General features: G+C 46.0%; 1 protein-coding gene across 1 annotated transcript in view; it reads left to right on the forward strand.

Annotated features, from left to right (window-relative positions):
* Positions 1–25,545, forward strand: part of farsb (phenylalanyl-tRNA synthetase subunit beta) — an 89,574-nt gene that overhangs the window by 29,924 nt on the left and 34,105 nt on the right. The window contains exons 8-15 of the mRNA XM_072474535.1: positions 3,217–3,287; positions 3,396–3,457; positions 4,361–4,412; positions 8,409–8,470; positions 8,562–8,769; positions 11,357–11,437; positions 12,601–12,693; positions 25,216–25,333. Of these exons, the coding sequence (XP_072330636.1) occupies positions 3,217–3,287; positions 3,396–3,457; positions 4,361–4,412; positions 8,409–8,470; positions 8,562–8,769; positions 11,357–11,437; positions 12,601–12,693; positions 25,216–25,333 (747 nt within the window). The remainder of the gene's footprint in view (positions 1–3,216; positions 3,288–3,395; positions 3,458–4,360; positions 4,413–8,408; positions 8,471–8,561; positions 8,770–11,356; positions 11,438–12,600; positions 12,694–25,215; positions 25,334–25,545) is intronic.

The raw sequence follows: 25,545 nt of genomic DNA on the forward strand, positions 1-25,545 counted from the left end.
TTTAAAAAATAGACGGGCTGGTCAGATGGGCTGATCAGTTGCAAATGGAATTCAATCCGGAGTAGTGTGAGGTGATGCACTTGGGCAGGATAAACAAGGCAAGGGAATACATGATAAATGGCAAGACCCTGGGAATCACCGAGGATCAGCGGATCCTTGGTGTGCATGTACACTGGTCCCTTAAGGTAGCAGGGCAGGGTAGATTCAATGGTTAAGAAGGCATTTGGTGTACTTGCATTTATTAGCCGAGGCACAGAGTTTAAGAGCAGGGAGGTTATGCAAGAAATGTATAAAACGTTGGTTAGGTCACAGCTAGAGTATTGCGTGTAGTTCTGGAATCCACATTATAGGAGTGATGTGATAGCACTGGAAAGGGTGCAGAGGAGATTTATGAGGATGTTCCGTGGGCTGGAGAGTTTTAGTTATGAAGATAGATTGGATAGACTTGAGTTGCTTTCCTTGAAGTAGAGGAGACCTGACCCCCTCAATCCATGATTGAGATGTATAAAACTATGAGGGGCATAGAGTAGACAGGAAGGAATGTTTCCCCTTGGTGGAGGGATCAATGACCAGGGGGCATGAATTTAAGGTAAGGGTCAGGAGGCTTGGAAAGGATGTGAGAAAAATCCTTTTCAACCAGAGGGTGGTGGGAGCCTGGAACTCATTGCCTAAAGTGGTGGTGGAGGTAGAGACCCTCATAACATTTACGAAATATTTAGATGTGCAAAGGCATACAAGGCTATGGGCCAAATGTTGGAAAATGTGATTAGAATACTTAGTGGGTTGTTTTTGACCGGCGCAGACACGATGGGCCAAAGGGCCTTTTCTGTGCGACAGACGTCTATGACGTCTACTCCCACACTATGCTCCCAGTAGCACTGCCTGGGGCTATGGTCTCTGAGGGTCTTCCAATTATAAGTGCAAGTTGCACCCTTAGTCAGTTGTCATCAGTGGGGATACATACTTGACTGACCCACCCCATCAGGCAAAAAGTGCTGCTGATTGTCTCAACGGTTCCTCAGGTTGAGTCCGCCTCAGTAGCTAGTATTCATGCATTGATCTCCATGTTCCAGACAGATTTCGGAGGGACATACCAGAACCTTCAATTGCCATGTTGAACAGCATTGTAATACTGACCAGAGCTGGCATGCAGATATATTGAGTCTGAATCTTCTTTGATTCTTTTTTTCTTGCCCCGCTGTCAAATTTAATTCTGTATGTAGCTACACACGCATGGTATTTAACTCAGACAAGACCCGGACAGCACCTTCCAGGCCACTGTGTGCACATGCATATATCTGAGCAGCAACATTAATCATTATTAATGTTGATTGTTGATGGCTAATTCAACTATGGGAAATCACTACAAACGTGATCCACACACATGCACTCCCCAGAGGAATTGCTGGAAAACTTTCAGGATCAGGGCCATGACACAATTTTCTCTCCCTAAGCCAGGGTTCATGAGGTTATTCATAGTGCACTTCCTGCTGTTCCAGTAACTTCCCACACACTCAGTAATTCAACAGAGGCTGGAGGTTAAATTTGTGACCTTTCTAGTCTGTATGGCTTTGTTCTTCCCTAAATAAATTCATGAAGTTGTAAGTAGAGCATTTACAATATTTCTGTTATGGCAGCGTATCTCTGTATGTGGACTGCTTGTGGAGACATGGGGCGAAATTCTCCCCCCAACGGCGCGATGTCCGCCGACTGGCGCCAAAAACGGCGCCAATCAGACGGGCATCGCGCCAGCCCAAAGGTGCGGAATGCTCCGCATCTTTGGGGGCCGAGCCCCAACATTGAGGGGCTAGGCCGACGCCGGAGGGATTTCTGCCCCGCCCGCTGGCGGAAATGGCGTTTGTTGCCCCGCCAGCTGGCGCGGAAATGCGGCGCATGCGCGGGAGCGTCAGCGGCCGTTGACAGTTTCCCGGCGCATGCGCGGGAGCGTCAGCGGCCGCTGAAAGTTTCCCGCGCATGCGCAGTGGGGAGAGTCACTTCCGCCTCCGCCATGGTGGAGGCCGTAGTGGAGGCGGAAGGGAAAGAGTGCCCCCACGGCACAGGCCCGCCCGCGGATCGGTGGGCCCCGATCGCGGGCCAGGCCACCGTGGGGGCACCCCCCGGGGTCAGATTGCCCCGCGCCCCCCTCCAGGACGCCGGAGCCCGCCCACGCCGCCAGGTCCCGCCGGTAAATACCAGCTTTGAATTACGCCGGCGGGACAGGCAATTTCTGGGCGGGACTTCGGCCCATCCGGGCCGGAGAATTGAGCGAGGGGTTCCGCCAACCGGCGCGGCCCGATTCCCGCCCCCGCCCAATCTCCGGTACCGGAGACTTAGGCGGGGGCGGGATTCACGGCGGCCAACGGCCATTCTCCGACCCGGCGGGGGGTCGGAGAATGACGCCCATGACATTTGAAGCTACCAAAAATAAAAATGTGAGTCAGCCATTCAGCCTTAAAAGCCTGCTTCGCCATATGATTAGATCATAACTAATGTGCATCTATGCTCAGTTTTACCTGCCTTTTCTTCATATCCGTTGATACCCTCCCCTGACAAAAATTCAATGTGACCTCAGTTATGAACATTTCGATTGACTGTGGGATGGGGACCAGTGATGTTGGGAGAGGGAAGGGTGGTGGTATTCCAGATTTCCACAACTCTGTAATATTCTTGGTACAGACCATCAGTATTGCTGAAAAAAAGATATGCTGTTGAGACTTTTCATCTGGCAGTCATCAGGACAGGTGCAAAAATGCCAAATTTCAATAGAGAACAACAGTTTATACAATATGAAACTAAAAGTGCTGATTGCGCGAAGCTGCATTTATTCATGTGTAGGGATTTGTCCTCTTCAGGCAAAAAGTATATGTCCGGACATTGCACCTTCTTTCAATAATGTTTGGAGCAATTGCCATGGCCATGCCTCGACCAATTAGAGCTATCTTGCCAATCAGTCAACATTCCTTTTCTCAGGCAGTATAAATTGTTGTCGTCCAATGCCCTTATATACTCCCTAACGTAAGGGTGCTGAAAACTGGGACTTTGTAATTGTGGCTGAATCAAGGATCCACAAGGAAGAGATGACTGTACCAGAAACAGAACGATTAGACAGTTTGAAACAAATGCCTTTAACTAGAATAACGTGAATTTTCATATGCCAGTTGTTGACTGCAGATTCTAGTTCCAGGAGTCACCTTTTTGAATGCTTTAATTTGCTAGGCGATCACAGCAAAATAACACTCAACACACGGAACATTTTTATAGAATGCACAGCAACTGATCGCACTAAAGTAAGTACACCAGTATGGTGGTTTCATACATTTTCACATTCTGTTTTGATTATGCTTTGTCACACTTTGCCAAACTTGAATTAAATGGTTGAATCTCTCTTGTCACAGGCAAAAATAGTGTTGGATACGATTGTCACAATGTTCAGTGAGTACTGCGAGAAACCGTTTACGTAAGTACTTGCAAAGATGACACCCACAGCAACAACAATTTGAGTTTATTTAGCGTGTTTAATGAACTAAAATATCCCACTGCGCTTCACAGGAGCATTATCAAAACAAGATTTGACAGAGTCACATATGGAGTAATTCAGGTTCCAGTAACTATGTTATATTCAACGAAATTAATTACATTTAAAATTTTTTATTTCAGAGTACCCAATTCATTTTTTCCAATTAAGGGGCAATTTAGCATGGCCAATCCACCTAGCCTGCACATCTTTGGGTTGTGGGGGCGAAACCCACGCAGACACGGGGAGAATGTGCAAACTCCTCACGGACAGTGACCCAGAGCCGGGATCAAACCTGGGATCTCAGCGCCGTGAGGCATCAGGGCTATCCTACTGCGCCACCGTGCTGCCCTTAAATTAATCAAATTAAATCAAGTCTAAATTTATTAAATCCCCCTTTTAAAACTTGGTCGAAGAGAGAGATTTTAAGGAATATCTTGAAGGAAGGGCGAGAGAGATGGAAAGATTCTGGGTGAGCTGAGGGCTCTGACAGCCAAAGGCGCTGCCACCAATGAGGGAACAATTAAAATCTGCGATGTTCAAGAGGCTAGAATTGGATTTTTTTCCCCTGGATGTCTAAATTAAAAGTTTGTATTCTTAATTGATGAAAAAATATGTTGGTGTGTATAGAAATGAATTAATGTTCTGCCAACATAAGATTGGATTTTAGGCAGTTAAAGTGTATTTTTACACTCCTAACGTAAATTGCTGCTATTTTCTTTCATTCTCAAAAAAGCTATTGGCATTGGATAGTTTTTGGCTTTTAACACGATATATGTTTAATTATCAAGTGCATTTGAGTTGCTGGAGATTTACCTTGAATTAAAATTCTTATCTGTTTTACAGAGTTGAGGCAGCTCAGGTGATTTATCCTAATGAAGAAACGTATATTTACCCAGTAAGAATAATCAGCTATCATTTTCATTGTGTAATTGTATAGTCAATACCTTTGATCACAATCGCCTAACTACCTAACATTATCAGGGCTGGATGTGACCTCCAAAACAACTCTACATTTCTAAAATTGTAAAGTATGTTATACCAAGTTAACACTCAAACTACTAGGGCGAAATTCTCCGGTATCGGCGCGATGTCTGCCGACTGGCGCCCAAAACGGCGCAAATCAGTCGGGCATCGCGCCGCCCCAAAGGTGCAGAATGCTCCGCATCTTGGGGGGCCGAGCCCCAACCTTAAGGGGCTAGGTCGGCGCCGGACGGATTTCCGCCCCGCCAGCTGGCGGAAAAGGCCTTTGGTGCCCCGCCAGCTGGCGCGGAAATGACATCTCCGGGCAGTGCATGCGCGGGAGCGTTAGAGGCCGCTGACTGCATTCCCACGCATGCGCAGTGGAGGGAGCCTCTTCCGCCTCCGCCATGGTGGAGACCGTGGCGAAGTCGGAAGGGAAAGAGTGCCCCCACGGCACAGGCCCTTCTGCGGATCGGTGGGCCCCGATCGCGGGCCAGGCCACCGTGGGGGCACCCCCGGGGCCAGATCGCCCCGCGCCCCCCTAGGACCCCAGAGCCCGCCCGCGCCGCCTTGTCCCGCCAGTAAGGTAGGTGGTTTAATCTACGCCGGCGGGCCAGGCATTTTAGCGGCGGGACTTCGGCCCATACGGGCCGGAGAATCGTGGGGGGGGGCGCCAACCGGCGAATATCCGGTGCTGGAGAATTCGGCAGCCGGCGGGGGCGGGATTCAAGCCAGCCCCCGGCGATTCTCCGTCCCGGCGGGGGGTCGGAGAATCTCGCCCCTAATTCCAGTAAGAAGTGTTACAACACCAGGTTTAAGTCCAACAGGTTTGTTTCAGGTGACCTGATGATGGAGCTGCGCTCCGAAAACTAGTGATTCGAAACAAACCTGTTGGACTTTAACCTGGTGTTGTAATACCTCTTACTGTGCCCACCCCAGTCCAACACCGGCACCTCCACATCATGGCTACTAATTCCAGAGAATTGAAAAGGATAATCGACCATATTGCAGTACATAGGCTTTGCTGCTGTGTGTTTGTGCTGTCCAAATTTTTAATTATCTGCATAATATTGAATTTGTAAGTCTATAGATGTTATTATTTGTTTATTTGAATTAATATACTTAAATAAATTTTTTTAAATGTTGGAAAATTAGGCAGGCATTGGACATATGGCTCTTGATTAATAAGGGGATCAGGGGTTATGGGGAGAAGGCAGGAGAATGGGGATGAGAAAATATCAGCCGTGATTGAATGGCGGAGCAGACTCGATGGGCCAAGTGGCCCTAATTCTGCTCCTATGTCTTATGGTCTAATGTATGTGTCATGCTGATCATTGAAGAAACAATTGAGGGAGTGACGGGGAGGGAGGTTGGGAGTGACGGGGAGGGAGTGACTGGGAGGGAGGTTCGGAGTTACTGGGAGGGAGGGAGTGACGGGGAAGGAGGGAGTGACGGGGAGGGAGGGAGGAACGGGGAGGGAGGGAAGAACGGGGAGGGAGGGAGGAACGGGGAGGGGAGGGAGGGAGGAACGGGGAGGGGAGGGAGGGAGGAACGGGGAGGGGAGGGAGGGAGGGACGGGGAGGGAGTGACGGGGAGGGAGGGAGTGAGTGACGGGGAGGGAGGGAGTGAGTGACGGGGAGGGAGGGAGTGAGTGACGGGGAGGGAGGGAGTGAGTGACGGGGAGGGAGGGAGGGAGTGACGAGGAGGGAGGGAGTGACGAGGGAGGGAGGGAGTGACGAGAGAGGGAGGGAGTGACGAGGGAGGGAGGGAAGGAGTGACGAGGGAGGAAGGGAGTGACGAGGGAGGAAGGGAGTGACGAGGGAGGAAGGGAGTGACGAGGGAGGGAGGGAGTGACGAGGGAGGGAGGGAGTGACGAGGGAGGGAGGGAGTGACGAGGGAGGGAGGGAGTGACGAGGGAGGGAGGGAGTGACGAGGGAGGGAGGGAGTGACGAGGGAGGGAGGGAGTGACGAGGGAGGGAGGTAGTGTCGAGGGAGGGAGGTAGTGACGAGGGGGTGGAGGGAGGGAGGGAGGGAGTGACGAGGGAGGGAGGGAAGGAGTGATGAGGGAGGGATGGAGGGAGTGACAAGGGAGGGAGTGATGAGTGAAGGAGTGACGAGGGAGGGAGGGAGTCACGAGGGAGGGAGTGACGGGGGGAGGGAGTGACGGGGAGGGAGTAACGGGGGGGGAGGGAGTGACGGGATGGGTGGAGGGAGTAAGTGACGGGAGGGAGGGAGTGAGGGGGAGAGGGAGGGAGGAACGGGGAGGGAGGGAATGACGAGGGAGGGAGGGAGTGATGACGGAGGGAAGGAGGGAGTGACGAAAGAAAGAAAAAAAAAAGAAGAAACAAATGGACTTAACTGTGCATAATCAGAGGAATAAAAGTGGTCACTTTGTGAGCTGCATCTACTGTCAATAGGAGTTCCAAAGGTGTAATGGTTAATAAACAAGAGTTGTGGCTATCAATACTTGAATTATGAAAAATACCCAACAATGCAGTCGCACATTTTTTCCATTCCAAGTTGCACCCTGGCACAAGCAATCGGGGTAAGTTACTATTTGAGGTGGCTGTAATGGAAGCAATTTGAAATAATGAGTTAAGAACCTCGCAAAAATATAACTTTCACAATTTTGAAGGTTATTAGCTGAAGAATAATCTTCCTTTCCTTTTGTAATGTTATAATACGCGTTTGCTACAAACCTTGTATTATCAAGTTGTTATAAATTCTACTCGCGTAGCAGAGTGGTGCAGCGGAGGCATGCTGGGCCCATAACCCAGAGGTCGAGGGATCAAAACCATAAATTTTACTCCAAATCAGTTTGTTTCAAACTTGATTGTAATAAGTTTTCAAAATGTAATCCATTATGCACTTCAAGATTTATAATTACAAAATTTAAAAAAATGTATGCCTATTAAACAGAACTCCCATGTAATTATAAACAAGCAAAATGTACTTGAAATGGACCAGCACTGAGAAATATTTTATTTCAAATATGAAAACTATAAGGTCGTTCAACTAGGATTCTAGATTCTGCTGTCCAAATATATTGTATAGCACACCTTGATAATTTTCAGATTACAACAACTGTTGGTTTTCCTGTTGCAGGGTTGTCAGTGTCAGCACTACACAAATGTAATTTTTCTTGCAGAATGTGAATCACGTGAGCGTTGTTGGTAAAGCCAGTATTTATTGCCTTTTCCTTATTTTCCTTAATAGCAGTCCATGTGATGCAGGTACACCAACAGTGCTGTTAAGGAAGGAGTTCCAAGATTGTAACCTAGCTGCATTGAAGGAATGGCAATATAGTTCCAAGTCAAGATGGTGTGTTACTTGGAGGGGAATTTGCAGGCTGTGGTGTTCCCACATTGTAGGTGGTAGAGGTTGCATGTTTGGAAGGAGCTGTCAAAGGAACCTTGGTGAGTTGCTGAGGTGAATCAATGGTACACCACTGCTGCCACTGTGTGTTGGTGTTGGAGTGAGTGGATGTTTGAGGTGGTGGAGGGGTGACCAAGTGGGCTTCTTTGCTTTGGATAATGTCACTTGAGTGCTGTTGGAGCTGCACTCATCCAAGCAAGTGGAGAGTATCCCATCATACTCCTGATTTGTGCCTTGTAGGTGGTGGGCAGGCTTTGGGGAGTCAGGATGCCGATGGTGGGGGATTCCGTGATGGTAATGACATTGAATGTTAAGAGGAAGTGGTTAGATTCTCTCTTATTAAGGTTGGTCATTGCCTGGTACTTGTGTGGCACGAATGTTACTTGTGAATTGATGATGTGGTCTGGGATAAGTGCCAGGTGTCCCAAGCGATTGTGACTGGCTTAACAGAACCCAGGAAATCTTTCCCCAGAATAGGCCCAGAGAGGAGGGAAGAAAAGTGGTGGTTAAAAGAGTATTAAAATATCACGTGGCAACTTTTGTTCTTTTTTTGCAGGAGCTGGGGTACAGGAAAGAGATTCTAAGTGCAGACTTTATTAACAAACGAGTAGGAATCAAGTAAGTTATTAAAATTAATATATTTGATTAGCTGAAGTTGTTTTAAAGTTCTATTTCTATTTCTAAAATTGCGTTTTAATTTTATTTGTAGTGAAACAGCCAAGTCTGTTGCTAAATTGCTGACTCGGATGTACTTAAAGTCCAAAGTGATGGGGGATGGGGCACAAATAGAAATTGAAATCCCCCCCACAAGAGCAGACATCATCCATCCATGTGATATTGTAGAAGATGCAGCAATAGCCTATGGCTACAATAATATCAAGATGACAGTTCCAAAAGCCTATACTGTAGCTAATCAGGTGAGTCTTAGTTATTCTTGAAGACAAATTCTTGTAATATCAGATTTCAGAGATTTGAATTGTCCATTGATAATTAGCCATATCTTGGCACAGTGGTTAGCACTGCTGCCTCGAGGCACCAAGGGTCCAGGTTCAATCCTGGCCCTGGGTCACTGTCCGTGTGGAATTTGCACATTTTCCCCATGTCTGTGGGGGTTTCATCCCCACAACCCAAGGATGTGCAAGGTAGGTGGATTGGCAGTGCTAAATTGCCCCTTAATTGTAAAAAAAAGAATTGGGCACTCTAAATTTAAAAAAAGGTAATTAGCATAGCAGAGTTGATTGCTGATGGAACTTGGCATTTAATCAAGATTCTACAAATCCTGGCCTTAGCATGGTGAGTTAGAAATTAAAACAAAGATAAATAACAGAAGAAGCATTATATAGTTTTAATATCTGGGAAAAGAAGGTAAATACAAATAAATATTCACACATACCTTTGATCTGAAAGAAAGAACTGACATTTATATTTATATCTTAGGATGCTCCAAATGTCCACTCAGCTAGTAAATCCTAGTTGAGGTGTAGGCACTGTCGCTATCCAGACCAACACAGCAACAAGGATCCAGAAACGTCAATGAAATAAATGACCACTTAATGGCTCAGATGTTCCAACCCCAATAGCAGCGGAAACTGAGAGATCTATTGCTATTGATAGTCACAATGGCATTGGAGACTCGGGAGCTGATTTAACCAGGAAAGAGGAACTTCTGATACCTACTTACCCTGGTTTTGACGCTGATCTTTGCAGAGCTTTTTCTAGCAGAAGTAAAACTTGCTCAGGAGCACAGTCCTAAGTCAATCAGGTGGAGCATCAAAATACTCCAGCGCAACTGCAACTCCGACTCCGCTCCTAGCCCCCACCACCAACGCTGCTCATCCCCCCCCCCCCACCCTCCCTGTGGTGAGGGTCTGTGAGCATTGTTGGGGATGCAGGGGTGAGCTGTATCAGGGGTGATTATGCAGTATCATAAAAGGACTACAGAAAAATTAGAATCAACTAATTCGTACAGAAATGATTAGAAAATGGATTTCTCTGCTGAAAACTGTTGTTAAAGCAGAGTGCATAGAACATCTTAGAAGGCAATGAGTAAGTTGATGAAAAAAAAGATGACTGACGAGTATCTGGACCAAGCATAAAATGCAATTACTCTAGATGAGTTGAGTCGAAAGGTAAATTGGAGGGCTGTTTTTTATCATGCTTCAATATTCCATAATTCTATAAATTGGCATTAATGGATCCGTCAGTGTTGCATGATATCCAGTTTTTAAAAAAGTTTTTAAAAAAGCACAAGAATAATTCCAAAGTGATTTGAAGTAATTAGTTGTTAGTCTTCGTTGAGAAGTAACTAAGTGCTGCAAAATACTTGGACCGATGAGAGCATTGCCAAAAAAATCATAATCTCTCCAATAGGAGTTAATATTTTACGTCTGTAACGGTTGCAGTCAGCAAATGACCACTTAGCTACAATTACCTGGTGCCATTTTTAAGTAAGAAGTAAGTACTATAGCTGCATGCTGGTCGTTAGGAAATGCAGCTTATTTGATGTTGTGACTACATATCAGTGGCCCAGATTTTGCAGTCAGCGGCCCAGTGACAGCACTTGCAACTGACATTGAATATATCCTGATACGGGGCGGCACGGGCACTGGGACTGCGGCGCTGAGGAACCGGGTTCGAATCCTGGCCCTGGGTCATTGTCCGTGTGAAGTTTGCACATTCTCCCCGTGTCTGCGTGGGTTTCACCCCACAACCCAAAGATGTGCTGGTTAGGTATATTGGCCACGCTAAATTGCCCATTAATTGGGGGGAAAAAAGAAACATAACTGGGTACTCTAAATTTATTTTAAAAAAAGAATATATCTTGATACATACCGACTGCAATACCAGCGGCGAGACCTTTGGTTACCTTGAGGGAGGGCTGCATCCCGGCATAGCCCAGGCTAATGTGGACTTTTAATGGCAGGTAGTTGTAAGCAGGCACACAGTCACTGCACCACAAAAATAGTCCCCTGCTGTAGAAAAGATGTTGAAAACAAAAATATACTGAAAAATCATGTTTTCAATAGATATCATTGCTGATACAAAATTTAAAAATGTAAACATTTTAGAAAAGCACAATCGTAACTGATCAGAAAAATCATTTAAAATTAAGTTTAACAAGTCTGATAAATATAAGTCATAAATTTTAGCTTTTAACAAGATTTTTTAAAGTTTTCATGTCAAATAACTAGTGAATTGAGAGGATAGCCCTTATGCCTGAAAATACAGGTGTTAAGTTATTTGTAATTAATGAGTACTTGACCCAAATTTGTACTGGTTCCTTACTTGGCATTTCAAATAGCGGACTCTTTGGAGTAGTATTGGTTGGCCCTCTGCACCTTTTGGTTTAGCACATTTAAGATGCGAGGTGCGCCCTCTGGAAATTGTGAGGCCTCGTTGACATCGTGTAGCCGCACAGGTTGAGCATCACTGCGAAATCTGCCCGGGATTGCTGAAGCTGTCTGCAGCCTGGTCACCTGATTGCTTTTATTTTATCTTCATTAGTTTTCACTGAACAAGTTGTCTGAGTTGCTGAGGCAGGACATGGCAGCTGGTGGATTCACGGAGGCCTTGACATTTGCCCTGGTGAGTTTGTGATCATTTCCTAATATTTAGGACCATTGTAGGAACATTACGAACATTTCATTTTTATGGTTTGATATATTTTGCTCAGACTTGAGTGCATTAATGATCTCACTTCATGGTGATCAGATATGCAACCTCTGGTATGGATTAAGATCACTTATTTCTGTGTAATATTGGGAAGAAAACACAACTTTTGGACATTTGTTTTTTCAATGGCTGCTTTCATTTTGAAAGAAAGAGTAGCAATGGTAGTCTTACAACAAACTGCTCAGCATGGATCAATTTTTAAAGTCAGATGTAATTTTTTGCAGTGAGTGGCTCAGAATTTCCTTGAATATATATTTGTTGGAGTTGTAATAACATACCCAGTTAACACTTCAGCAATTTATAATTAGCCAACAAAGCATCTTTTAGAATCCTGCATTTCAGAAAAAATACACCCTACATACTGATGAGGACACTTCTGGGAGAACCCATGAGTGCATCAAGGACAATTATGGGTGGCGTGGTAGCACAGTGGTTAGCACCATTGCTCCACAGCGCCAGTGTCCCAGGTTCGATTCCCAGTTTGGGCCACTATCTGTGCAGAGTCCGCACGTTCTCCCTGTGTCTGCGTGGGTTTCCTCCGGGTGCTCCGGTTTCCTCCCACAAGTCCCGAAAGACTTGCTGTCAGGTGAATTGGACATTCTGAATTCTCCTTCAGTGTACCCGAACAGGCGCCGGAATGTGGCGACTAGGGGATTTTCATAGTAACTTCATTACAATGTTAATGTAAGCCTACTTCTGATAATAAAGATTATTATTATTCATGGGAGTGTGTTAGGATGCAGGTCCAATAGGGCACACTATAAGATGCCCTGCTGCAACAGATTCTGGGACACTGGCCGAAATCTTCCGCCCTTGTTCACAGCTGGGATTTTCTGGTGCCACTGAAAGTAAATAGAGTTATGGCTGGAATGCCAAATCTTCCGTTCTTGCCCATGGCAGTTCCCGCCAAGGGTGTGGCCAGAGAATCCTGCCCATTGTGTTTGAGCAGTGTGTTCTCTACTTTTGCTTTAGGAAGAAACAGAGAGAGTATAATCAGTTTTGTAAGAAGTAGATTTAATAGTCCGATGACATTGCATTGACTCATAGATAAACATTGCTGCTTTTCATTGCCTCAGTGTTCTCAGGATGACGTTGCAGACAGGTTGGGCAAGGACATAGCAGAGACAAGAGCAGTACATATTGCCAATCCCAAAACAGCTGAATTTCAGGTATGAATTAACAATGAATATTGGTTCAGTTTATCGAAAAATTTACACGTTTGCCGCTTTCAGCTTTAAAGACAGATTTTATGCATGAAAACAAAGTTTGTTAACTTAGACCTGTAAAGGCTTCAAATATGGGATGCGATTTTGCGGTCACACTAGCCTGAAAAACAGCTCGTCACGGCGCAGCGTGGATAGAAGCCGGGGGACCTCGCTCCCAGGATCTACTCTGCTCGCAATGCCTCGCAAGATGTAACGAGATCTCGTGAGATGTTGCGATGTAAATCCCGCCCATTGTGGGCGGGTTCACTTTTTAGCAAGTCTGCATGTTAGAGCGAGTGCAGATTTCCGAGGTACCAGAGGCGTGGGATCTATCTCCTTCGCCTCGGAGACCTCAGGTGAGCGCCGCTCAGTACTGGTCTCCACAAACAGGGACCAGACAGAATGGCACTCGTGGGGGTCTCCCAGGGGATCGGAGGCCCCCAGGTGCTTCCCCAATGGGCAGGGTGGTGCTGCCAGCCTGGCACCCTGGCAGTGCCACTGGGATGCCAGCCTGGCACTGCCAAGGTGCCTGGGTGGGCACTGTCAGGCTACCAGGTTGGCACTGCCAAGGTGTCGTGCTAGTATTTTTTTACCCAGTGGTGATCAGGCCGGGGTGCCCTGTGCGTGCGTGTTGTGGGGGGGCGTGGTTGCGGGTGGGCCAGGGGGCCCTCCCCATATGCATTGCGGCTTGGGGGGGTGGATGCGGTTCGAGTTGGGGTTTCGGACATTGCAATGCCATTTTTAAATGACGCCCCGATCCCTCGCTACACTGTGGAGCTCCGGCGAGTGGAGCTCCTCAGTGCACAAAACTGGGCCATGTGTGGCACACATTCCACGCTGAGGCCCCCTATCTGATGCGACTGCTGTTTTATAGCGTTGTGTTTCTCGGTACAGGGAGTGCCGGGAAACATGCGGCTAAACGCGCTCACTTATGGGACTTTGTTCCCGTTTAGTAAAATCGTGCCCATGGTGTTATCTTTCTCTTAATATTGAATTTTGTGACAAATGTCGTTTAGGTTATAATAATTAATAAGGTAATGGGATCAATAACATATTTTATGTGGTATATCTGGATGACAAAGGATATATTTTGAATGGTTGTGACATCTGATTTATTATTCAATGAGTGGATTGATCTCATAACCTACTTGTGAATTCACTTGATTTGTATCTTAACTGGGATATAAATCTGATTCCATGGGTCTTCAACATAGATCTTGAAATCAAAGGGAAGATTTCTATCGTGCAGTTTTTGCAGTGAAATTGTTGATTCATTTGTGAAGGAAATGTTTGGTTTTACAAGTAACAACTTCAATCTCCACACCCACCTCTTTTGTAATAAAAATTAAAAATGCTGGAACGTATCTGCAGATCTGGTGGCATCTGTGGAGAGAGAGAAAAACAGAGTTAACGTTTCAAGTCCAATATGACTCTTTTTGGTGTTTTATTGTTTAACTTCATCTGTCTCTCTTTTCCCTGTGCTGCTTTCCCCCTCCCTCCTCTATTTTTCACTCCTCTCGTTTGCTCTTCTCCCCTGCTGCCCAGCCCACTCTTGCAAAACTCTCACCTTCCCCTTTCCTATTCTTAGTGGTTTCTGCTTTTGATGTTTAAACAAGAAAGTAAATGGAGATCTTTTTCAAAAAATGCTTTGTTTAATTTTATTTTCTCTATGAGCTATTCTTAGTACACCATCATAACCACCATATTACCATCAATGCTACTCCCACTTATATAGCACCTTTATTGTAATAAAGCATCCACAGGTGCTTCACAAGGCGTTATAAGACAAAATATGTGGACAGCACAGTGGTTAGCACTGCTGCCTACCTGGGTTCGATCCCGGCCTCGAGTCACTGTCCGTGAGGAGTTTGCACATTCCCCCTGTGTCTGTGTGGGACCCCCCCCCCCCACACACACACACACACAATCCAAAGATGTGCAGGGTAGGTGGATTGACCATGTCCCTTAATTAGAATTTAAAAAAAATTAAAAATATAGATAAATAAAACAAAATATGATGCCACCTGATCTCCACATAAGGAGATATTAGGACGGATCAACAGTATTAAACCATTTGGCCAGTTGTGTCCATGCCGACTGAATCCTTGGCCCAAGTGGTAAGTGTGTTGAAGGAGGAAAGCAAGATAATGAGGCGGAGAGGGATAGCAAGAACATTCTGGAACTTGGGGCTCGGCACCTGAAAGTATGGCCACCAGTGGTGGTGTGATTAAAATTGGGGAAGCTCAAGATGCCAAAATTAGAGGATATCTCAGAGGCTTCTAGGGTTGGAGGAAACTGCAGAGAAAGGGAGGGGCGAGGCCATGGTGAGATTTGACAAAAAAGGAAGAGAATGCTTGTAATCCAGGCCTTGTGTAATTGATAAATGACGTAGGTCAGAGGTGATTGGTAACTGGACTTGGAGCAAGGTGAAATAAGGACTGCAGAGGCTTGTGTGACCACAAGCTTATGGAGTCTGGAACATGGACGGGCAGCCAGGGGTGTGTTGGAGTAATAAATCCTGAGAAGTAACAAAGGCATGGGTGAGGGTTGCTGAAGCAGGGGTGAAGTCGTATGTTGTTACAGTCGTGGAAATAGGCAGTCTTTGTGTTGGCGTGGATAAGTGGTTGGAAAATCATTTCCATGACAAGTCTAACACCAATATTGAAAACAGCCTGGTTCAACCTAATCCACTGCTAGGAAAAGGAGCACAGTCAATGGTTCGGGAGCAGAGATTGTGGTGGGCACTGAAAACTATGGCTTCTGTCTTCCCTGTGTTTGGTTGGAGGAAATTTCTGCTTGTCTCGTACTGAATGTCAGAAAGGCAGTCCCGATAATTTATAGAGACAGTGGAAGGGCTGGAGAGAGGTGGTGCTGAGGTAGAGCTGGGTGATGTCAAAAACTATGGAAACGGGTGTGTTGTTGGATGATGTCGCTGAGGGACAGCATGTAGATGGGAAATAGGAGGGGACCCAGGAGAGATCCTTGAGGGGCACCAGGAGTAGTGTGGGAGTGGGAAGCCATTGCAGGTGAGTGGGTAGATGAGAATGGAACCAAGTGACTGCAGTCCAGTTCAGCTGGAGCAAAGGGGAAGATGCATTCGGGAGCCATGTCAATGTCTGGAGGCAGGTCAAGAAGGATGAGGAGAGGTAGTTTACTTTTGTCACTGTCCCATAGGATGACATTTTTGACTTAGATGAGATCAGTTTTTGTACTGTGGCAGAGGTGGCAACCTGAAAGGAGGGATTCATACATGGAATTCCAAATAAGATGGTCATGGATTTGGAAAGTGAATTTAGGGAGTGACAACCAGTTCAAGGACTTTTTATAACTTTGGAAGCCAAATATGTAAAGTTTTACTAAAAAGGTGCCCTAGTCTAAAATCCAAATGACTCTTCTTCGAAAGTGTTCATAATCCTGCTTGTATAGTTATCTTTTGATTAAAAAGTTGCTTAATTCAAATGATCCTGTATGCTTCCATGGTATATTCATAGTAAATGCATCGGTGGTTATCTTTCAAATTTCTATAGTCTTTGAAATTATTCCTGCAGATGGAAGGTAACAAATGTAACCCCAGAAAGGAGGGAGAGAGTAAATGAGGAACTACAGACCTGTTAGCCTGCCACCAGTAGAAGGGATGCTCAAATCTAATAATGGATGTTAGTGCAACACTTAGAAAATAATGGTAGGATTGGATAGAGTCACTGAATTCATGGAAGGGACCTCATGTTTAACAAACTTGTTGGAGTTTTTTGTGGATGTAATTCAGATAGATGAGGAGGAATCGGTGATTGTGGTATATTTGGATTTTTCAGAAAGCTTTTGATCGGGTCCCATAGAAGAGGTTAATAAACAAAATTAGAGCAGATAGGTGTGGTGATATGCCTGTGAAAATATTAAATGCACTCAGCAGTGTGACCTCCGACCAGCAGGTGGCGTCAGACATCAGTCATGTGACATCTAGCTATCGGCAGAAGGTTGTAAGGCGTACACCAGGACAGTCACACAAAAGGGTAGTTCCATCAGCGTCTAGGAGACTCAGTCAGTAACTTGGTCTGTATAGAATTCTGACTGTTACTTTGCCATGTATACATCAATAAATCATCATTCTATAGATTCGTTGCATAGGCAAGATCACAGAACACAGCAATAGGATTGAGGGGAACATACTGGTATGGATTGAGAACTGGTTAACGGACAGAAAGCAGAGAGTAGAAATAAATGGGTCATTTTCTGGTTGGCAGGCTGTGACTTGAGGTAACGCAGAGAACAGTGCTTGGGGCCCCAGCTATTCACAATTTATATAATTGATTTGGATGTGGGGATTAAATATTTTTTTGTAAATGTAATGCATCTAAGTTTGCAGCTGACACAAAACCAGGTGGAAGTGTGAGTTGTGAGGGGGATGCAAAGCTGCTTCAAGGGTATTTGGAGAGGCTGAGTGAGTGGACAAAAATTTGGCAGATGGACTACAAAGTGGAGAAATGTGAGTTATATTAGGGCCTGTTCTGTGCTGTATTTTTCTATGTTCTATGTTCTATGTTCTATCTACTCTGACAGGAAAAGTCGAAATGTCAATGGTGAGAGACTGGGAAGTGTTGAACTTTAAAGGGACTTGGATGTCCTTGTTCATGGGTCTCTGAAAGTTAACATGCAGGTACATCAAAAAATTAATAAGGCAGATAGTATGTTTGCCTTTATTACAAGAGGATTTGTGTGTGGGAGTAAAGCTGCCTTACTACAATTATACAGAGCCTTGGAGAGACCGCACCTGGAGTATTGTGTGCTGTTTTGATCTCCTTCCCAAAGGAAAGATATTCTGGCCATAGAAGGAGTGCAACAAAAGTTCATCAAAATATTTCCCGGGATGGAGGATTGTCCTATGGGAATCATAGAATTTACAGTGCAGAAGGAGGCCATTCAGCCCATCTGGTCTGCACCGGCCCTTGGAAAGAGCACCCTACTTAAGCCCACACTTCCACCCTATCTCCGTAACCCAGTAACATCACCAAACTTTTTTGGACACTAAGGGGCCATTTAGAATGTCCAGTCCACCTAACCTGCACATCTTTGGACAGTGGGAGAAAACAGGAGCAACCAGAGGAAACCCACGCAAACAGGGAGAAAGTGCAAACTCCACACAGACAGTCACCCGAGGCCGGAATTTAACCTGGGACCCTGGAGCTGTGAGGCAGCAGTGTTAAGCACTGTGTGCCGCCTGTCAGGAAAGATTAAATGAAAATGAAATGAAAATGAAAATCGCTTATTGTCACAAGTAGGCTTCAATGAAGTTACTGTGAAAAGGCCCTTGTCGCCACATTCCGGCGCCTGTTCGGGGAGGCTGGTACGGGAATTGAACCGTGCTGCTGGCCTGCTTGATCTGCTTTAAAAGCCAGCGATTTAGCCCAATGTGCTAAACCAGCCCCTGCTAAATGGACTGGGCCTTTATTTTCTGGAGCTTAGAAGAATGAGAGGTGATCTCATTCAAATGTACAAAATTCTTCCAGGGCTTGACATTGGAGTTGGAGGAAGAGGTGGGGGGTGAGGGGTGGGGGGGAGGGTGTCTAGAATCTGGGGATATAGTCTCATGCCATTTAGAACTGAGGCTAAGAGGAATTTTGTCACTCAGAGGGTGGTGAATCTTTGGAATCCTCTGCCTCAGAGCATCTTCAAGACTGAAATCGCTATTTCCTTCATATTAGCAGGATAGTGCAGGAAAATGGTATTGAAGTAGAAGATCAGCCATGATCTCATTGAATGGCGGTGCGGACTCAAAGGGCTGAATGGCCCACTCCTGCTCCAATTTTTTTAGTTCCTCTAGAGCTCTGGTTAGACCTCATCTAGGGTTCTGCCTTCTTTGTGCAGCACAGTGGGAGAGAGATAGATTGAGCTTGGACAGATTCTGGCGAACATTCACCAGATAGCAGGGCTTAGAGGATTTAATGATGACAGGTTCTGATTTGTAATGCCTTGAGTATTTGAGATTGTGGAGTGACCTGATCAAGGTGCATAAAGAGTTAAAACAATTAGATAGCATCGATACAGAGAAACAATTCCCTCTTTTGAGAGAATCAAGAACAAAAGGACATCCATCGCAATATTAGAGCGAAATCATTTGGGTGTTAGATCTGGGAGCACCTTATTATATAAAGAGTAATAGAATTCTGGAACTCTCTCCCGCGCAAGTGCTGTTGTGCTGGGACAATTGGACCTTTCAGGATTGAAATAAGTTTCTGTCAGGGTAAAGGCATCAAAACATGCAGTAAAAGTTTAAGCGCAGCCATGATCTAATTGAATGATGGAGCAGGCTTGAGGAGCTGTTTCTCTGTTCCGATCATCCGAAAATGTTTAGCATTACATTTCTATTTTGGTGTGTTATTTCAAGTGACACTTGCTCAGCAATAACATGCTCACTGATGCTCAGGTTAGTTTCCACCCGGGACATTCAGCTTCTGACCTCATTGCAGCCTTTGGCCTAAGATGGACAAAAGAACTGAATTCCAGAGATGATGCGGCATTTGACTGAATGTGGCATCAGGGAGCCCTAGCAAAATTGGAGTTGAGACGTATCAAGGGGAAAATCCTCCGCTGGTTGGAATCATAACAGCACCAGGTAGAAGATGGTTGTGGTTATTGGAGGCCAATCATCTCAATTCCAGGACGCATGGTGGCACATTGGTTAGCACTGTTACCTCACAGCGCCAGGGACCTGGGTTCAATTCCAGTCTTGAGTGAATGCCTATGGAGTCTGTACATTCTTCCCGTATTTGCATGGGTTTCCTCTGGGTGCCCCTGACTCCTCCCAAAACCCAAAGATGTATAGGTTAAGTGGATTGGCCATGCTGAATTGTCCCTTAGTGTACAATGATGTGGAGGTTCGGTGGGGCTACAGGGATAGGGAGGGGGAATGGGCCTGGTTAGGGTGCTGTTTTGGTGGCTCGGTGCAGACTCAAAGGGCTGAATGGCCTCCTGCACTGTGAATTCTATGGCTGTGTATTCTATGACTTCACTGCTGGAGTTCCTCAGGGAAGTTTCCTTGGCCTCACCATCTTAAGCAACTACACCAATGACTTCCCCTTGATCATAATGTCAGAAATGGGGATGTTCACTGATGATTGCACAATGTTCAGCACCATTTATGACTCCTCGGATACACAAGCAATCCATATCAATATGCCGCAAGGCCTGAGCAACATTCAGGCTTGGGCTGATAAGCGGCAAGTGACGTTCATGCCACGTAAGTGCCAGGCAATGACCATCTCCAGGAAGTTAGAATCCAACCATCTCCCGTGACATTCAATGGCATTGCCATCACTGAATCCCCCATGATCAACATCCCGGGGGGTTACCATTGATCAGAAACTGAACTGGACTAGTCATATTAATACTGTGGTTACAGGAGCGGCACGTGGCACAGTGGTTAGCACTGCTGCCTACGGAACTGAGGACCCGGGTTCGAATCCCGGCCCTGGGTCACTATCCGTGGGGAGTTTGCACAATCTCCCCGTGTCTGTGTGGGTTTCACCCCCATGACCCAAAGATGTGCAGGTTAGGTGGATTGGCCACGCTAAATTGCCCTTTAATTGAAAAAATAATAATTGTGTACTCTAAATTTTAAAAGAAAAAAAAATTACTGTGGTTGCAAAAGCAGGTCATTGCTCGGGATTGGGGAGGGGCTCCGTAGGTACAATATTTCTAGTTTGGTGGGGAGGGTGAAAGCTGATCTGGCAAGGTAGGATTGTCTCCCTCTGTCACTGGCGGGTCGGGTACAGGCGATTAAAATAAACGTGTTGCTGCGATTTCTGTTCATTTTCCAATGCCTGCCGATTTTCCTGCCAAAGGCATATTTTAGAGAGACTGAAAAGATGATTACCGTGTTCATTTGGGGAGGGAAGGTGGCCAGAATTAGAAAGGTGCTACTACAGAGAGGAAGGCAGGCAGGGGCTGGGGTCAAAGAACAAAGAAAAGTACAGCACAGGAACAGGCCCTTCGGCCCTTCAAGCCTGCGCCAACCATGCTGCCCGTCTAAACTAAAATCTTCTACACTTCCGGGGTTCGTATCCCTCTACTCCCATCCTATTCATGTATTTGTCAAGATGCCCCTTAAATGTCACTATCATCCCTGCTTCCACCATCTCCTCCGGCAGCGAGTTCCAGGCACCCACGACCCTTTTGTGTAAAAAAACTTGCCTTGTACATCTCCTCTAAACCTTGCCCCTCGCACCTTAAACCTATGTCCCCTAGTAATTGACCCCTCTACCCTGGGAAAAAGCCTCTGACTATCCACTCTGTCTATGCCCTCATAATTTTGTAGACCTCTATCAGGTCGCCCCTCAACCTCCTTCATTCCAGTGAGAACAAATCAAGTTTATTCAACCTCGCCTCATAGCTAATGCCCTCCAAACCAGGCAACATGGTCTTCCGAACTTGATGCATTATTACTGGGCTGCAAATATGGAGAAGGCACAGAGCTGGGTCAGAGGGGTTGACTCCCAGTGGGTCAGAATGGAGGAGAGTTTGTGCAGGGGGTCGGGATTGAAGGCACTAGCAACAGCACGTCGCCCGACGGCCCCGGGGAAATACTCAGGGAGTCCGGTAGTAATATGGGCAGCACAGTTGCATAGTGGCTACCACAGTTGCTTCACAGCTGCAGGGTCCCAGGTACGATTCCCGGCCCTGGGTCACTGTCTGTGAAGAGTCCGCACGTTCTCCCAGTCTGCGTGGGTTTCCTCCGGGTGCTCCGGTTTCCTCCTTCAGTCCGAAGATGTACAGGTTAGGTGGATTGGCCATGCTAAAGTGCCCTTAGTGTCCAATAAAAGGTGGGGTGGGGTTACTGGGTTATGGGGATAGGGTGGAGGCGTGGGCTTGGGTAAGGTGCTCTTTCCAAGAGCCGGTGCAGACGATGGGTCGAATGGCCTCCTTCACTGTAAATTCTATGATTCTATGATAATAGCTTTGTTGAGAATTTGGAGGCAGCTTCGCCAGCACTTCAGGTTGGAGGCAGTGTCAAGGAAATGCTGATTCGGGGGAACCATAGATTTGAGCCAGGGCTGTGGGATGGAAATTTTCGGAGATGGGAGGAGAAAGGACTTAGGGCACTAAAAAATTTGTTTCTTGGGGGTCGGTTTGCAGGATTGAAGGAGCTGGGAGCAAAGTATGGGCTGGAGCAGGAAGAAATATTTAGATACATGCAGGTTCGAGACTGCCAGAAACGAGAGCTTCCCGGTAGAACCGGCCTCCACATTGCTGGAGGAGGTGCTGACGACAGGGGGACTGGGGAAGAAGGTAGTGTCGGCGGTTTACAGGATTATTTTGGAAGAGGAGAAGACATCGCTGGATGGGATCAAGGTAAAGTGGGAGGAAGAGTTGGGAGAGGGTATGGATGATGGGTTCTGGTGTGAGGTGCTCCGGGGGGTGAACACCTCCACCTCGTGCGGGAGGTTGGGGCTGATGCAGCTGAAGGTGGTATATAGATATATAGAGCACAACTCACAAAAGCGAGGATTAGCCGGCTCTTTGAGGGGGTAGAAGATGTGTTTGAGCGTTGCGGGGGGCCCCGCAAACTCGTTCATATCTTTTGGTCCTGTCCGAAGCTGGAGGGTTACTGGAAGGAGGATTTTTGGATAATCTCTATAGTGGTGCATGTGAAACTGGACCCGGGCTCCTCGAGAGGCAATATTCAGGGTGTCGGACCAGCCGGGATTGGAAACGGGTGCGGAAGTAGATGTTGTAGCCTTCGCCTCGTTGAACGCCCGAAGGCGGATCCTGTTGGGATGGAGATCAACCTCTCCATCCTGTGCCCTGGCGTGGTGGGGGGACCTGCTGGAATCCTCGATTCTTGAGAAGGTCAAATTTGAACTGAGGGGAAGGATGGAGGGGTTGTACAATTCATGGGCATTATTCATTATGCACTTTCGAAAATTGGATAACATCGAACATTAGGGGGGTGGCGTGAGAGAGTTGGGGGGAGGGGGACTGTATGTGTTAATGGTGACTATGTGTGATTACTGATTCCTTTTTGTCATTTGTTTATGTTAACATACGGGCTGATGTTTGGGAGTTTGGTGGGAGGATGAGATTGTTGTTATTGATATGGGGATTGACATTGCATTCGTTACTGCTTATTGTTTTTTGTTGGTGGGTGTAAATTTGGGAGAAAATGTGAAAAAAGAGGAGAATAAAAATATTTTTAAAAAACAACAAAAGCAGGTCAGGGGCTAGGCATAATACATAGAGTCACTCACCTCTTGACTCTCCAAAGCCTGACCTCCATCTGCAAGGCACATGTATGATGGAATCATAGAATCCCTACAGTGCAGAAGGAGGCCATTCGGCCCATCGAGCTTGCATGGCCCTTCGAAAAGCCACCCCACCCAACCTTTGGGCACTTAAGGCAATTTAGCACGGCCAATCCACCTAGCCTGCACATCTTTGGACTGAGGGAGGAAACCGGAACACCCGGAGGAAAACCACGCCGACGCTGGGAGAATGCAAACTCTACACACAGCATAAGCTGAGGTCGGAATCGAACCCGGGTCCCTGACGCTGTGAGCAGCAGTGCTAACCATTGTGCTACCGTGCCGCCCTGTCTCCACTTGCCTGGATGAGTGCAGCCCCCATGAGTCGCCCTATCCACCACCTTCAACATTCACTCTCTCCACCACTGACATAGAGTGGTAGCAGTGTGTACCAGCTATAAGATGAATTGCAGCAACTCACCAAGGACCTTGTGATAGCATCTTTCAAACCCGCTACCACCTAGGACAAGGTGGATGCATGGGAACACCACTACATGCAAGTCCTCCTTCAAGTCGCGTCCCATCTCCACTTAGAACTATATCAATGTTATTTCACTGCCGCTGGGTCAAAATCCTGGATCTCCCTACTAGCACTGTGGGTGTACGTACACCACATGGACAGCAGCGGTTCACAAAGGTGGCTCACCACCACCTTCTCATGGGCAATTGGGGATAAGCAATAAAATGGCTAAGCCTAGACAGCCAAGCCACATTCCATAAAATAATTGTTTGCTTAAAGTTGCATTTCTTAATTCAAAGTATTGCATTAAATCTTTGAAAAAACAGGACTCTGTCTATCAACAGGCCTTGCCTGTTGTCAAACCGCCAGGATTCGGTTGAAGGAATGTATGCCAGCCTCCTTTTCGTTGTTAACTAAGGGGTGGCCAGCTGATGCAACATTTTCAAAACTGAAATCAGACCCAATGATACAAGTGGTGGCATAGGAGAAGCTTTGCAATGCAGGTGGAGTTGCTGTTAGATGGTTCGAAGATTTGTCTTAACTTGCATTTTGAAATATGAGCAGCAGCGTATTTGTTTTTAAAGATGCCATTATGGGCTTCACCAGCATATGTTTTGAGTCCAGTCCATGAGTATCTAATTGTTTGGATCAGCAGCTATGACTAGTGAATCCGTCTTTTAATGTTTAGTGTTGAAATCAAGCTTCACCTCAGTGCACTTTTGTCAACTCATGATGGGGATATTGAAAAGACCACAAGGTGGTGTCGGTGTTCCAGTTTGTAAATTTGTAACCACTGTGATGTGAATTCAGTCTGTAAAATCTTGCATCACTTGACCAACTCTCTTTCTCAAGCCTTGAGAAATACAATTCTTAAAGATGAATTGAGTAGTTCATCAATGAAATTAATAATGCTTTATTTAAGGATCATTTAACTCTAAAAGGTGTGTTAATCGGACCCTGTTCCTATTTATTATGAATTCCTGTGAATATGCAGATTTTGCTTCCTGCTGAAAATTGCGGCTGTAATATCTGACTTCTGTTTTTCAAATGGTCAAACATGTGCAATTAATATATTGCAGTTAGAGGATTGCTTTTATTTTCTCATTTAAATTTTTTTTTTCAATTGAGGGGCAATTTATTATTATTACTATTTTTAGCACGGCCAATCCACCTACCCTGCACATCTTTGGGTTGTAGGGGTGAGACCCATGCACAGTGAGACCTCACGGACAGGGGGCCGGGATCGAACCCGGATCCTCAGCATTTATTCTTTCATGGGATGTGGACGTCACTTGCTAGGCCAGCATTTATTGCCCATGAGAAGGTGGTAGTGAGTCGCTGGTTACTTCTCTATCTTAAATTACAATGGTTTACTAATTAAAAATAGGAGCTATTTTTTTTATCGCCCTAACTACATTTCTTTTGATGTGGAGATGCCAGCGTAGGACTGGGGTGGGCACAGTAAGTAGTCTTACAACACCAGGTTAAAGTCCAACAGGTTCCTAGACTTTACATTTTCTGTACATTTCTTTTGATAATGGGAAATACCTTTTACCCAATTTGGCAATGGTAGCTTCTGATCTATTGGCTGCTGGAGCCACATGTTTACTGCCAGCAGTGAGCAGGCATATGCGATGGATCTCATGTATTTTGGAATATCGAGATCAGGATATTCCATGCTGCTAAATGAAACCAGCTCGTTTATGGCATTCATCTTTCTCTTTGATTTAGGTAGTTCGTACCACTCTTCTATCTGGTCTGCTGAAGACAACTGCAGCTAACAGGAAGATGCCACTGCCTCTGAAGTTGTTTGAAATTTCTGATGTTGTTCTGAAAGACCCTTCGAAAGGTATTTATATTTTGTAAAACATGATACTTGTGTGGTCAGTTGCAGGTTTTTCATGAACCTTGCCCTTTGCCTGAGGTGTGGTGATCCTCAGGTTAAATCACCACCAGTCAGCTCTTACTATCAAAAGGGGAAAGCAGCCATGGTCATCTGGGACTACGACGACGTTACTTTTTACTAGCCAATTACAGTCTTATTTTTAATCAGCGATTATT

The sequence above is a fragment of the Scyliorhinus torazame genome, chromosome 14, assembly GCF_047496885.1.
Source record: "Scyliorhinus torazame isolate Kashiwa2021f chromosome 14, sScyTor2.1, whole genome shotgun sequence".
Lineage (NCBI taxonomy): Eukaryota > Metazoa > Chordata > Chondrichthyes > Carcharhiniformes > Scyliorhinidae > Scyliorhinus > Scyliorhinus torazame.